The sequence below is a fragment of the Coregonus clupeaformis genome, unplaced genomic scaffold, assembly GCF_020615455.1.
Source record: "Coregonus clupeaformis isolate EN_2021a unplaced genomic scaffold, ASM2061545v1 scaf0236, whole genome shotgun sequence".
Lineage (NCBI taxonomy): Eukaryota > Metazoa > Chordata > Actinopteri > Salmoniformes > Salmonidae > Coregonus > Coregonus clupeaformis.
In genome coordinates, this window is record NW_025533691.1 from 187,625 (window position 1) to 203,965 (window position 16,341).

A 16,341-nucleotide genomic window follows, 5' to 3' on the forward strand; every position below is an offset into this window, starting at 1 on the left:
TTTGGCTGACGTGTAATACTTCACTTATCCAACACATTTAGATTAATGTGAACTGAATTAAAAATAATGTTGTGTGTATGATAGATTAATTATTAATGACTCATTATTACACCCTGAAACTGTGTGAAATGTGTTAGAATGTGTGAGTGTAGGACCAGTAAAGACTATGACATTGAGCTACTATTTAGCAATGTGAATAAGAGTTAGACCAGACAACAAAGGACAAGGAGAGCTGTCTATAGACAACTGAGAAACCAAGATAAAGGGGCCTCCCAATTTAGGGAGGAGAGAAACTGTTAGGCTTTTTCAGAATATTGTGAGAACGGCGATAACTGAGGAATGCAGGGAGTAGGCTATGATAAGAAAGTGTGTGTGTGAACTGATGGTCAGGAGAGCAATTATAAAGTGGAAAACTACAGCCCGCCTAAAGAGAGGAGGGATTTTTGTATGACGTATGAGTATAAAAGATGGACTCTGAAATTGTGATGGCAGAATTCTCAATGAATAAATATCTCTGACTATGCAGACCGGGACTCTGTCCGTTTCTTGATTTTGGGAGACGCACAGAGACACTGAAATAGTTTGTTAAATAATTCACAAAACAGCTTGGTCCTTCGAGAGCCGGAATCCAATACCTGCCTCTATCATTCCAGGTAACTCTGAAAACCGTCGACGGGCGAATGATACATTCGTAAATAGAAAGTCCTGCCCTTTGACATTAAGGGTTAAGACAGGCCAGAGGACACCTGATTAATGACAGAGACGGTGACGGAATCCAAACCTACATTAAATCTCGGCTGCAAGGATAAGGTCAGTAGTCTTCATTCATTACTTGGTGAAATTGATTTGAGAACTTGCTAAAATACTGACTGAGGGGAACGTCATAATTTAAAGTAGCAAATTGATCAATGCGTAGCCATTTTATGGTAGCCAATTTAAGGTTGTAGCCGGTAGCCAATTTATGGTTGTAGCCAATTTAAGGTTGGTGGGTCCGTAACGATTCACGGTAATAGGCCAATTACCAAAAGAACCTACCCGGTGTTGAAATAGAAGGAACTATTAAAAGTACACCTATGGGAGGTAACCTGTAAGAGATTATAGAACAGTCAACAAATAATCCGGGTTAAACAAATACAAAAAGTACACCAGAAGGAATTAAAATAGCATGTGTGAGAAATAGAATATTAGTAAAGTCAAAAGTCACAACTGTAGATTTTGCCGTAACTCGATCCGTTTCATGAAACTGGAGCCTTGCAAACTCTGGGTTACCGATAGTGTTAACCAATAATCATGTAAGGTTGTATACGTGTGAGACCTAATATTTGCTCAAAAGTCACATCTATGAATAATTCCAGGTAGTTGTATAGAGGAGGGAGAACCCATTCCTGTTGTATGAGACTGTCAGGAATGATCAAGATTACATTGTGGGGATAAATTCCTCCGTAGAGTATGAGATAATTCTGGGGGACTAGTCAAGACTACATATACAGGAAGGGGTGGTTCCAGGTGGTTGTATAGAAAAGAGGGAGAACCCATTCCTGTTGTATGAGACTGTCAGGAATTATCAAGATTACATTGTGGGGATGAATTCCTCCGTAGAGTAGGAGATCATTCTGGGGGACTAGTACCTATACAGGAGGGGGTGATTCCAATTGTTGTGTGAAACTGTTTTGAATAACTTGTTATATAGAAGAGGTGGCTAAGGGATTTTTAACAGTACCAACCATGGGAGGTAAATCCTCACAAGAGGTCCCAGAATTTACTGGGGACGAGAAATACATGGAAATTAGAGACAAACGAAATGTGTATTATTTACCTAATTGAAAAAAAAGAAGAAGAAAAAAATGGCTTTACTGGGCAACTTGATGTAATTAAACTGGAATTCATGATTAAACAAATGCATGTAAATTGTGGTACTGATCTAAATTAAACAGAAAAGAGAGTCATTAAACTAGAGTCCATGATTAAACAAATGCATGTCAATTGTGGTAATGCTAAAGAAACAGAAAAGAGAGGAACAGGAGGATTCAGAGCTAAGCTCAGGAGGGAGTCAGTATGAGTCAGGAGATGAGAGAGTAGGAGGGGGCCAGTACCCACTGATAGCCTTACCTAATCTATTGGCAGGGAATGAAGGGGTCCCAGCAACCTTAGATGTATACAGTAATAATAATAATAATATGCCATTTAGCAGACAGGCCATGAACACAGAGGACGTGGCCAGAGCGGTAGAAGGAATGGCGTACCCCAAAACAGGAATAGTAAGGTTTGGGCTGCCATTAGAGGGCAGTGGGTTTCAGGGGATGCCCAGAGGGCACTTTTGCCATGGGCCGATCACGGAGAGTATGTTGGGAAAATAACTGAATTGTGTAATAGTCTCAGAGAACATTACCATCGTCATGCAGACTTCTCTAAAGTACATGAGTGTAAACAAGAGGATAGTGAGGCTGTCAGCCAGTACTCAGAGAGGCTTAAATATGTGTTTAACGCAAACAGTGGCATACCCGAGCCAGACCAGAGACAGGGGAATGATACGCCCTACCATCAGCAATTAAAAATATAGCGTTCCTCAGTGGAATGAGACCAGAGATAAACAGGACCATTAAAAATACTTTGATAGGGTGGAGAACGGCACAGCAACACATATTGAGGTTAAAAGGTATGCAGTTTACCAAGAGCTGATTGGGAGAGAAAAAGAGGAGTAAGAGAGACCTTAAGGGAGTGCCAACTCTCGGGGAGATAGTGAGGCAGAAACAAAGGGGCAGTGTCCTGGAAATCACAGTCTGTTTTTTGTTTTTTTTCCAGTTCTGCTGGGAGTATATATGATGATGGGGATTTGTGTTGAATGAGAGGCTAGAGACTTCATAAAATAATATTTGGAATAATAATTATATATTAACTTGCTCACCCAAACGTAGACATACGTCATGGGTGAGACATAATTAATATAATATTGTACAAAGCCAATTTAGGGTTTCCATTAAGGAACGTCAATCACTACATTGGATATGAATACTATGGAGATAAATTCAATATATGCTGGTCAACTACGGCATGTGTTTGGTGTTATTTGTAGCCTACTTAGAAAGGACAGTTACCTATATCTGCTGTATTCTAAACAATGACAGATTGGGGGTTTCATAAGAGGTGGCTATAATTTTAGTTGACAACAGAGGTAATTAGATGAGAGAAATGTTGAATTGCATTGTTTAAGCAAGAATGGCATTAAATTCATGCTTTCTAGTTATGTGTATGCAAATATGTTATTCGTTTTTGGTGGTGTGTGGATAGAATTTACTAATGCCAGGATTTAGTAAACGAAGCAGAGAGATGTAGTGAGAGCAGTGGAAGGGATACCCCACCCTAAGACGGGGGTACACCAGTTCAGAAGAGATATGGAAGGGCTGACCGCCAGCTTTAAGCTGAATACAGGGGAACTAGAGAGGGCAGTCAGACAGATAGTGTTAAAGGACTGGGCGGCAGTGAGAGGAAACTGGGTTACCGGAGATGGGGATGCGCCGGTTCTAGAGTGGGCAGCAGGAGGGGTTTATGGAGATAAATTGGCACAACTCTGTGATAATCTGAGAGAATATTGTCACAGACATGCCGACTTCTCCAAAGTCCATGAGTGTAAGCAGGGAGACAGTGAGACTATTAGTCAATACCTAGAGAGACTGAGAGATGTGTTCAATGCAAACAGTGGATTTATTAAACAATAGGTTTATATTTTAATAAATTAATGCAACAGGTTTAAATCAGTAGATTAATAGAAAGGGGTTATAGGTTTATATTAGAAGGTGTAGTGAATTTAATGAAACGTGGTATTATATAGTGTCTTCCAGGATTGATGGAAGTCTCCTATAGCATTATGTTAAGTAAATGCCTGGGATAACATATAATGTCTTACTTACACGGTGGCTAATGAATGAAATATGACATTTACAGGGGCGACAGGAACAATAGAAGGGGATACAGATTTTCCTATGGTGTTGATCAAATAATTGATAATGGATCATTTGAGATGAGATCACATGGAGCTGATTTAGGGGTTCAATAATCATTGTGAGATTTAAAGAGGATATGATCTGAAGGGTAATCAATTAAACATAATCATTGTATACTCTAGGAATTTTGAGTGGTTTTATGGATTAGCTATGAGGAATTAGATTGATACGAATTATTATTGATGAGTTAGGACTGGGGATATCTGTATCATGTTTTGTGTGTACTTACCATCTTTAGATTACTGATGGCAATTGAAGGTTAACAAAATGTATAATTTCTCTTCCAGGAGAAAGAGATTTGCTTATCTCATTGGAATGTTGCCCAGGGCTAGGGGGAGCAGTTTAGTGGAGTTAGGCAGTATTTAGGTCGTAAAAGTGAGCTACCAAATTAAGTGGGGCCTGGCTATTTTTGGTTGTTGTTTTTCAATTGGGTTTTTTCAAATAAAAAACAACACACCTAGTATGATGTTTATAAAGGGTTGTTATTTTGATTTTAGGGAGTTTTCAACAGGTCAGAGGTGATAAGTCTTAAAGGAGCACACACAGTGAATTTTATGGAGTTTTTCGGTTTTGACTGAGTTTTGGGTATACATGATTTCTTATGAGAATAAATGTCATGAGGACTTAATGAACACTTGGGATAAGTAACATTTATGAAATATTTAGGATGATGGTAATGTTTAGTATACTATGGGATGGAACAGTTCGTTGAACTCTGTTTTGACTTTCTGGTGTTAATTGATCATCCACACTGGTAAATTCTAAAGGCATGAGAGGAGGACTTTAAGATAGTTTATTTTACCAAGTTGAGGGTAATTTATAGTACTGTGAAAAGTGAGAAGAAATGTATAATTTGGTAATAATATATATGATTCGTACCATAAAATAACAGAAGAGAGAGAGAGAGAGCTTTCCCTGAATGAGGGATACCTGTTGCTAGTCAATTGTACTAATCTTGGATTACTTTTACGGGATAAAAGTAAGTTGAGGTATTATCAAATGTTGTCAGCAGGGTTAAAACACTTCTCTGGTCCCAGTCAGCTGTCAAAAGAGGAAATTTTGATAGATAGAGATCTGCTTATAGAGAACTACAGTAAGGCCCCAATTAAGGAAGTTCACAGATGGGTGAAGCAAGGCGCAGTAAATAAGGAAGGAATATGGGTCAAAGACAGCTTACCAATTCTCCCGAAATTACTGTTTAGATATGCTGCAATATTGACACACGGGCAGAGCCATGTGTCAACGGGAGGGATGGATGGTAAAGCAGATTAGACAACACTTTGTTGCATATGGGATTACTAATTATTTAAAAAAATAAAAATAAACTTTTGTTCAAGATGTGTTATCTGTGCTCAAAATAATCACCAGGGCAGACAAAGGGCACCTCAGGGTGAGTATCCTCCGGCTAAGTACCCCTTCCAGCAATTGGAAATGGATTTTATAGAGTTATCACGGAGTGAAGGGAAGAAATTTAGAATAACCCCAGATAAAGATGGGTTATCCCCCTTTGAGAAAGTGTTTGGAAGACCTTACAGAATGCCACAGTTGGCAGGACCAGAACAGGCAGACATAGAACTAGAGAATACACTAGCAGAACACATGAGAAAATGATTTGTTAACCGTATGTCTAAGAATTTCTGTCCTACAGGAGAATTAAAGGAGAAGGTGATTCATAGTATATAACCTGGAGACTGGGTGTGGATCCAATCGTTGAGGAAAAAGGATTGAAAGCAGTCACGCTGGGAGGGACCATACCAAGTCCTATTGGTAACTGCCTTCGCTATAAGAATAGCTGAGAGAGCCACTTGGGTCGACGTTACCCACTGCAAAAAGGTAGGCCCACATACCAACACCGTTGAACACACACAGAGTTAAAGAGAAGAACTGACCACTAGGGTTCGGGGGTAAACTCTGTTAACGAAGAAACCCTACCCCGACCTTTCATCACTGTGGGGTGTTTATAGAGGTGTGGGTATGGGGAAGTACCAGGCAGGTGGGTCAGGGACAGGATTGGGATGGCGGTTTTGGGGATTTTGGGGGACTCTGAGCTGCATCATCATGTTAGCCATATTATGGATTAATCCAGGTCAACCTAAACAGGGAAATGATGCACTGATTCGATGCAGGTAGATCCAATGTTATCACGAGAGGTATCAACAAATAGGAATCCTAAATAGCACTAAACCACCAAGGGTAGAATATTTCCTCTTGCAGGAAATGAACCAAGGAGAAGTAGAAGGAATTTCAAATGAGAACTTCTGGGTAAGGTGGATGAACTACACAGCTAGGGTGTTGGGTCAAACTAATTGTTATGCCTGTTCAACAGGTAGGCCAACCCTTCTAACTGCACCTATGCCTCAGACAATGTTCTCTTGTGTGATAGATTTAGGATCAAACCAAACCTCACCTAATTGTTCTGATATTAAAATAACCACTCTTAAAGAGGATAATATTAAGGCACCCCAATTCACCATGACCCCCGGAGATTATCAATGTTATAGACACCAAAGTAATGCGAATCACAGATCAAATTGGAGAAAGGTTTACAACAACGTTTTTCTGGTGGGTTACAATTGATAAAAATGTTGACTGGATTAATTACATCTACAAAGGTTTGTTAATTAGACAAGGGATGCAGTGAAGAGAATCTCAGGCCAACTATCCGCCACCTCACTCATGACCTGCAGAATAGTTTGGTTCTCTAAATGCTTTTAGCAGAGAAGGGCAGATTTACAAGATGGTGGGAGGTCATTGTTGTATGTTTATCCCCAACAATACAGCCCCAGATGGTACAGTAACTAGAGCACTGGCAGGTCTCACTGCATTAAGTAAAGAATGGGCTGAGAACTGGGGGGTGAATACATCAATGACTGGTTGGTTTGATAACATGTTTGGTAAATGGAAAACTATTGTTGTAACTATTTTAGGCGCGGCAATCGCGTCTATGGGTATACTTGTTCTTTGTGGATGTTGTCTTATTCCCTGTGTCCGAGGGTTGGTAAGCAAGGCGTTGGAGAATGCAGTATCACAGCAGACGGTGAGACCAACCGAATGAAGAATATGACCCACCAGGCTTGGTGGAGGACGACGACGATTCAGATAGTTTGAGACTGGATGTTTTCCTATAAATCTCTAGTTTAAAAGTTATTGTAATGATCTTTTGTGTATTAAAGTCTTTTTTTAAGTATGATGTACCAGTTAACCGATGTTGCAGGATGTGATGAAGCAAATGTTCACTATAGGCTTAGACTGTTGTTTCCAGATAGTGGGTAAACAGGTTAGGTACCATTGCTAAAGAGTAACGTTACGCTTTTAATCATGGGGTAACCCTGATGAACCTGTATTGAATGAGACAATCTTTAATGTTTTTATGTGCAAATCAACTTATATGCTTCAATGTGTGTGATTCATTTCTATAACAACATATATTTTGTGAGTATGTGTGTAATATTTAGTCAAAGGGAGGATTGATAGATTAATTATTAATGACTCATTATTACACCCTGAAACTGTGTGAAATGTGTTAGAATGTGTGAGTGTAGGACCAGTATGAGCTACTATTTAGCAATGTGAGTAAGAGTTAGACCAGACAACAAAGGACAAGGAGAGCTGTCTACAGACAACTGAAAAACTAAGATAAAGGGGCCTCCCAATTTAGGGAGGAGAGAAACTGTTAGGCTTTTTCAGAATATTGTGAGAACGGCGATAACTGAGGAATGCAGGGAGTAGGCTATGATAAGAAAGTGTGTGTGTGAACTGATGGTCAGGAGAGCAATTATAAAGTGGAAAACTACAGCCCGCCTAAAGAGGGGAGGGATTTTTGTATGACGTATGAGTATAAAAGATGGACTCTGAAATTGTGATGGCAGAATTCTCAATGAATAAATATCTCTGACTATGCAGACCGGGACTCTGTCCGTTTCTTGATTTTGGGAGACGCACAGAGACACTGAAATAGTTTGTTAAATAATTCACATAACAGTGTACTAATGCTGTGTTGCCAAGAGCTTATAGACATATTTCCCTTATTCAATTAATGGATAAGAGAGTCTGCTAAATTGATATTTTTTGTTGTTGTTGTAAGTCTTATGCATTTGACTAGCTTTGGCAGTTAGTTGATTTATCTCTTGGGACCAGTTTATGTAGTCTGTAATTAGTCACATTGAAGTTGCTCCTACACGCTATTAGGTCCAAATCTTGGATCATGAATTACAAAAACCAAGTTAATAAAAATACACTTTTTTGTATACTTAAATACATAATGTTTTTGTGGATTAGTTATTCATATCACATATAATAATCATATTTATATGGTTACACATTCCCACCCCCATATACACACACACACAAACCTGAAAAAACTTTTAATTAACAAATGTAATGTATTTTTATTTATTAAGGACCACCATTAGCTGCTGCCAAGGCAGCTACTACTCTTCCTGGGGTCCAGCGACATTAAGGCAGTTACAAATATTACATGACATTACATTTCATAACACTTTTCACAACACATTAAGTGTGTTCCCTCAGGCCACTACTCTACTACCACATACACTATATATACAAAAGTATGTGGACTTGAATTAGTGGATTCTGCTATTTCAGCCACACCCGTTGCTGACAGGTGTATAAAATCGAGCACACAGCAATGCAATCTCCATAGACAAACATTGGCAGTAGAATGGCCTTACTGAAGAGCTCAGTGACCTTCAACATCGCACCGTCATAGGATGCCACCTTTTCAACAAGTCAGTTCGTCAAGCTCACAGAACAGGACCACCGAGTGCTGAAGTATATAGCGTGTAAAGGAATTCTGTCTTCGGTTGCAACACTCACTACCGAGTTCAAACTGCCCCTGGAAGCTACGTCAGCACAAGAACTGTTATTATATATTTTTTATAACCCAACCCTGATCTGTACTTCTCCACAAATTTGTGCCTGAGCTGTTTGGAGAGGTCCTTGGTCTTCATGGTGCCGCTTGCTTGGTGGTGCCCCTTGCTTAGTGGTGTTGCAGACTCTAGGGCCTTTCAGAACAGGTGTATATATACTGAGATCATGTGACAGATCATGTGACACATAGATTGCACACAGGTTTACTTTATTTAACTAATTATGTGACATTTGAAGGTAATTGGTTGCACTAGATCATATTTAGGGTCTTCATAGCAAAGGGGGTGAATACATATGCACGCACCACTTTTCCGTTATTTCTTTTTTATTATTTTTTTAAACAAGTTATTTTTTTCATTTCACTTCACCAATTTGGTCTATTTTGTGTATGTCCATTACATGAAATCCAAATAAAAATACATTTAAATTACAGGTTGTAATGCAACAAAATAGGAAAAATGCCAAGGGGGATGAATACTTTTGCAAGGCACTGTAAGTAACTGAAGCAGACATAATGTTAATTAATGTATAAAAAATGTATGATTTAAAAAGTCTATGCAAATTCCAAAACTGGTTGAGATGTTTGTGATGCATTATCTATCACATTTTAAATAATGCAAATAAGAACAATTCATTTATGGCCTATATTAATGCTAAATATACAAATTTCTGGAGAAAAAATAATCTGATATGTACTTCTTGGTGTGCCAGTTAAGGGGGGTGGGGGGGACTTCCTCCACCAGTATGTAGCACCCACCTGGTCAACTCTCAATAACCTTGTGATCTTTGCCAGTGTGGCTAACAGTCACATTTTGCCTACTTCTGTGGTGATTTAAGGACAATGCAGTCACTTATAATCCTTTCTGCAGTACAGTACATGCGGGTATATGCCACAAATGAATACATTTGTTTGTTTACATTTACGTCATTTAGCAGACGCTCTTATCCAGAGCGACTTACAGTTAGTGCATACATTATTCTTTTTATTTTCATACTGGCCCCCTGTGGGAATCGAACCCACAACCATGGCGTTGCAAACGCCATGCTCTACCAACTGAGCTACCTCCCTGCCGGCCATTCCCTCCCCTACCCTGGACGACGCTGGGCCAATTGTGCGCCGCCCCATTTGTCTCCCGGTTGCGGCCGGCTACAGCAGAGCCTGGATTCGAACCAGGATCTCTAGTGGCACAGCTAGCACTGCGATGCAGTGCCTTAGACCACTGCACCCTGAATGTATTATGTTGGTGTTAGAAGTGGGCTAATGGGCCTTTTTCTTGGAATGTATTGTCTACTCTAAACAATACAGATGTCTGATGGATATTTACTTTAAACAATGTATATCATTTGAATTAAAACATAAAATACGCATTGTGAGCAAGATGACGTCTGTTATGTTATGAGTGTGGACATATGGTTGATTGACATGAAATATGATGTCTTAATGTTCAATTCATAGGAATGTGGTGGTGAATACAAATTCTGGACTCAGGTCATTTTGATATAGATCTGCAGGTGGCGATATTTTTATTAGGATAAAGCAGTTAGATCAATTGAATAAATAACAAAAACAATACTTTGAAGGGTACATTTAGTTCACTTTAGAAACACTCCACACAAAGTCTGGTCTCTGAATACATTTTAACATTTTGTGACAAACAGACAATTCATTTCAGGATGATACTTTTCTTAGATGGCATTGTTTTAAAATATTTAAAACACCTTGTTCTCCAGATCTTATCAAGGGATTTATGCATTCTGTTATCCCACCTACATACTACTATTTTGTTTCTTTAACTTTTTTTTATTATAAAGCACATGTATGCATTTGCAAAACTAAAGCACTAATAAACGAGCTATGCATGTGATAAACTGCCAAAGTCCCTTCACATCAACTATTCCAAAATATACATTTTATCCCTAAATGTTTTAAGTACACTGTAAAAACAATCCTGATGTTTTTGCTAGTTACCTGTAAATTACTGTATAAAAAAAAGTACAGTATGGTGCAGTAACAAATAAACTTTGGTTTAACAGTACATTACTGTAAACTGGCTGCCAGTAAGTTACTATAAAAACAACAGGATTTATTTACAGTTTATGTTCACAAAATGATTGCTAATGTCTGACAGATTATTCTAAAGTACACCTACGAAACAACGTTTTTGCTCTTGGCTAAAAGTAAACAAATCTGAATAAGTCAGTCCTCCACCGGAGTTGTTAGACAAGCAGACAGAAGCACTACTGTGAGCTGGTGTCACATTTCAGCCCATGCGAGCAGAGCAGTCTCCCCTTTAATGGTTGAGCCTCTTGTAGAAGACTGCTGCTATCACAATGGCGATGATGCAGGCGAAGGCCAGGAAGCCCACTGTCACCCCAAGACCTGAAGTGGAGTTAGAGTTGTTGCTGCCCATGAGTTGTTCTTTTGAAGCTACAATGCTCTCTGCTTTGGTGGTAATGGGAGGGGAGGTGAGGGTTTTGTACTCTGTCACTCCATCTTCGGTAGCAGGAACAACACTCCTTCTCCTCCTTTTGTTACATTGCATGAACGTATTGCAGGTGCTCTTCTCACAGAGACGGGTGATGCAGTGGAGGAAGTAGGTGGACACGGTCTCATTCTGCTGCTCGATGAAGCGGAAGGCCGGGAAGGAGAAGCGGGCACTATGACTAATCCCGTTCTCATGCATGGTGGTCATCTGGTCCTTGTTGCAGGGGACAAACAGGTTGAAGAAAGTGGAGTTAGTGGGTATAGGAGAAATGGAGGCGTAGCATCGGTCAAGGAGCACATTGTACTGGGTGGTCAGGTTGGTTGCCTTGACTTGCGCATAGACTTTGGTTCTCAGCTCAATACCCAGTTTAGGAATGACCATGGGAGTAGTGTAGTTGACATCACTGAAGAGTTCAAGTCTCAAAGTGCTGATGAAACTACCATTGTTGTCCTTCACTGCAATGGAGGAGGCTGACACATCGATCAGGGTGTTGTTGATCAGGTACTCTAGGGGATAGGCACAGGAGTAATAATACTTTAGCTCAGTTTTGTAGGTGACTGTCCCCGTGGTGAGGTCATATGATCGGACCACACCGCTGATGTTGACCGTCTGGATGTTGGAGAAGTCCGAAAATATCCCTGTGCCTGGAGCGCTGGTTGTCTTGAAGAGGCTGCCACAAGAATTGGTCGTGTTGAGGGATAATTCAAACCTCAAGAGCGGTGGAGTGACACTGCTATCCACGGTTCCCTTGCAGGCTGGGTCATTCATGATGTTGTTGAGGATAAGCAGGGACTCATTGTAGCCAGTGTAAATGGCAGGGCAGATGAGGATAGCAAGGCCAATAGATTTGGTGCCACAAGTTACTGAGATGTCAGTGTATGCTGGGCGTCTTAAATTCAATTCACAATCACTTAATTGTAGTTGACTGCTCTTTGTGACCATCATGGCCAAAAGGACAAAGCTGAAAATATGCATTTTTGCATTCCTTGCTGTGTTCATATCTTGACTGGGACGCTAAAATGTGTCTTATGCTGGTTGTCTCCTGCTTTTTGATTCTGTTGAGATGTATGGAGGTGATTTTATAGCCATGCATGGCTTCTTGGGATTGGACAGAAACAAGGTCAGTGCCGCTCTGTGTATTGAAACAATGGCATTGTTTTGATGGTTACACCTACTTTGTGGCAATTCATGAAACACAAGACACCTTAAGTCTTCAGAATTAACCATAGGCAATGGCCTAGTTCCTTTGTGGCTTTGCTTTAACAGATAGGTTCCCTTGACATGCTAATATGATATTTCATGAAGTATGCAACGAAACTCAATCAGTACTTTGATGGCCAAAATGTTTTTTGTCTCAACAATACCCTTCTGACCTTTACATTCTTATGACGCAAATGTGCTCATAAGAGAGCACAAAGCACTGACTTACAGGTTTATTTATTCAATGTGCATGTAGAGTGCCTTCAGAACCAGGTCAGCTGGTCTAATTACACTACCACTCTGGAGGAGAGAAAATGGAAAGAAATTAAACAAATGAATACTCAATTCACACAGCCTCATGAGAGAACACACTGACTCAAGTGTGGTGTAAGTGTGCGGACATGGGACTGTCTCTCTTTATAAGCCTTGTTTATTTTGTTTAAAATGTGGCCGCCCAGGGGAAGGTGCAGGTGAGAGGGAAGATGACATTTTGTTTTGAAGCCTTGGTTTTGCTATTAGAAGTATTACTTAGATTAAATGATGACTTGAGTTAAGGTTAAGTTAAAGGTATAATACTTTACCTCCACTTAAAACAGTTTTTGCTTGATGGAATTGTTGTTTGACTTTTGTAATTGGTTTGTGTTATAGCCTCCATCCATCTTTTGTGCTTGGCTAACACTAACTTAATTTATGGAAACTTAAATTGTGAGAAAAATCAAATGAACTGGGAATTGTGACTACAGATGTAGGATCTTCATTTGATCACTCTTTTATTGCTGAGACAGTAAAATTAGATAGTCCTATATTTTCTGAGAGGGTAGTTACAGTGCCTTCAGAAAGTATTCATACCCCTTCACTTATTCCACATTTTGTTGTTTTACAGCCTAAATTTAAAAGGATATTTTTTTTTATGTCAACCATCTACACACAATACCCCATAATGACAAACTGAAAATATGTTTTTAGAAATATCTCGAAGTATTCACACCCCTGAGTCAATACATGTTAGAATCACCTTTGGCAGTGATTACAGCTGTGAGTCTTTCTGGGTAAGTCTCTAAGAGCTTTGCACACCTGGATTGTGCAATATTTGCACATGATTCTTAAAAAAATTATTCTACCTCTGTCAAGTTGGTTGTTGATCATTGCTAGACAGCCATTTTCAAGTCTTGCCATAGATTTTTAAGCCAATTTATGTCCAACTGTAACTAGGCCACTCAGGAACATTCAATGTCGTCTTGGTAAGCAACTCTAGTGTATATTTGGCCTTCTGTTTTAGGTTATTGTCCTGCTGAAAGGTGAATTTGTCTCCCAGTTTCTGTTGGAAATCAGACTGAATCAGGTTTTCCTCTAGGATTTTGCCTATGCTTAGCTCTATTCTGTTTCTTTTTACCCCCCAAAAAAACTCCCTAGTCCTTGCCGATGACAAGCATACCCATAACATGATGCAGCCATCACCATGCTTGGAAATATGAAGAGTGATACTCAGTGATGTCTTGTGTTGTGTTGAATTTGCCCCAACATTAAGCTTTGTTTTCAGGACAGAAAGTAGATTTTTTTTGCCACATTCTTTGCAGTTTTACTTTAGTGCCTTATTGCAAACAATATGCATGTTTTGGAATATTTGTATTCTATACAAGCTTCCTTCTTTTCACTCTGTCATTTAGGTTAATATTGTGGCATAACTACAATGTTTTTGATACATCCTCAGTTTTCTCCTATCACAGCCATTAAACACTGTAACTGTTTAAAAGTCACCGTTGGCCTCATGGTGAAATCCCTGAGCGGTTTCCTTCCTCTCCGGCAACTGAGTTAAGAAGGACTCCTGTATCTTTGTAGTGACTGGGTGTATTGATACACCATCCAAAGTGTAATTAATAACTTCACCATGTACAAAGGGATATTCAGTGTCTGCTTTTTTTATTCAATAGGTGCTCTTCTTTGTGCGGCATTGGAAAACCTCCCTGGTCTTTGTTGTTTAATCTGTGTTTGAAATTCACTGCTTGACTGAGGGACCTTACAGATAATTGTATGTGTGGGGTACAGATATGAGGTAGTCATTCAAAAATCATGTTAAACACACATTTTCTATAGGATTGAGGTCAGGGCTTTGTGATGGCCACTCCAATACCGTGACTTTATTGTCCTTAAGCCATTTTGCCACAACTTCGGAAGTATGGTTGGGGTCATTGTCCATTTGGAAGACCCATTTGCGACCAAGCTTTAACTTCCTGACTGATGTCTTGAGATGTTGTTTCAATATATCCACATCATTTTCCTTCCTCATGATGCCATCTATTTTGTGAAGTGCACAGTCCCTCCTGCAGCAAAGCACCCCCACAGCATGATGCTGCCACCCCTGTGCTTCACGGTGCAAGAACCCCCTTTTTCCTCCAAACATAACGATGGTCATTATGGCCAAACAGTTATATTTTTGTTTCATCAGACCAGAAGACATTTCTCCAAAATACGATCTTTGTCCCCATGTGCAGTTGCAAACCGTAGTCAGGCTTTTTTATGGCGGTTTTGGACCAGTGGCTTCTTCCTTGCTGAGCGGCCTTTCAGGTTATGTCGATATAGGACTCGTTTTACTGTGGATATTGATACTTTTGTACCTGTTTCCTCCAGCATCTTCACAAGGTCCTTAGCTGTTGTTCTGGGATTGATTTGCACTTTTCGCACCAAAGTACGTTCATCTCTAGGAGACAGAACGCGTCTCCTTCCTGACCGGTATGACGGCTGTGTGGTCCCATGGTGTTTATACTTGCGTACTATTGTTTGTACAGATGAACGTGGTACCTTCAGGCGTTTGGAAATTGCTCCCAAGGATGAACCAGACTTGTTGAGGTCTACAATTATCTTTCTGAGGTCTTGGCTGATTTCATTGGATTTTCCCATGATGTCAAGCAAAGAGGCACTGAGTTTGAAGGTAGGCCTTGAAATACATCCACAGGTACACCTCCAATTGACTCAAATGATGTCAATTAGCCTATCAGAAGCTCATCTTCTGGAATTTTCCAAGCTTTTTAAAGGCACAGTCAACTTAGTGTATGTACACTTCTGACCCACTGGAATTGTGATACAGTGAATTATAAGTGAAATAATCTGTCTGTAGACAATTGTTGGAAAAATTACTTGTGTCATGCACAAAGTAGATGTCCTTTCCGACTTACCAAAACTATAGTTTGTTAACAAGAAATTTGTGGAGTGGTTGAAAATTGAGTTTTAATGATTCCAACCTAGGTGTATGTAAACTTCCAACTTCAACTGTACATTTCAGCTTTACATTTTTTATTAATTTGTAAAAATGTCTAAAAACATCATTCCATTTTGACATTAATGGGTATTGTGTGTAGGCCAGTAACACAAACTCTAAATTTTTTATTCAGGCTGTAACACATCAAAATTTGCAAAAAAGTGAAGGGGTGTGAATACTTTCTGAAGTCACTGCATGTTACTTTGACATTAAACAGAAGGAAAATTGTTAACTTTTCTTGGATTCGTTCATGCTTTTTATTCAAGGCAACCACCTACAATATAAGTAGAATAAGCTGCTATTGGCAAAACAGTTAAATGTTGGAAGTTTTTGTGTGCACACCTCACTTTGTGTTGTTTGTTCTTCTTTGTGTTATATAATTTCAAATCAATTCAGACTCTTTGTTGTTGTTACTGTAGCCAGCCGCTAGCTAACAGAGGTTCAGACCGACTGGTGAGAGGTAACGCCAAATGACCTCTGGCTTTTACAAATTGATATGCTTTGTCAG

The 16,341-nt window shown here is 39.5% G+C and overlaps 1 protein-coding gene across 1 annotated transcript; it reads right to left on the reverse strand.

The window, feature by feature from the left end:
• Window positions 1-11,182: 11,182 nt before the first annotated feature.
• On the reverse strand, window positions 11,183-12,352 carry LOC121537120 (zona pellucida-like domain-containing protein 1). The gene has a single exon (XM_041844895.1). The coding sequence runs from the start codon at window positions 12,350-12,352 to the stop codon at window positions 11,183-11,185; it is 1,170 nt and encodes a 389-aa protein (XP_041700829.1).
• Between the last annotated feature and the right edge of the window lie 3,989 nt (window positions 12,353-16,341).

Coding starts and splice junctions, on each gene's coding strand:
- LOC121537120 (XM_041844895.1), bottom strand. CDS start 12,352: ATGCATATTTTCAGCTTTGTCCTTTTGGCCATGATGGTCACAAAGAGC.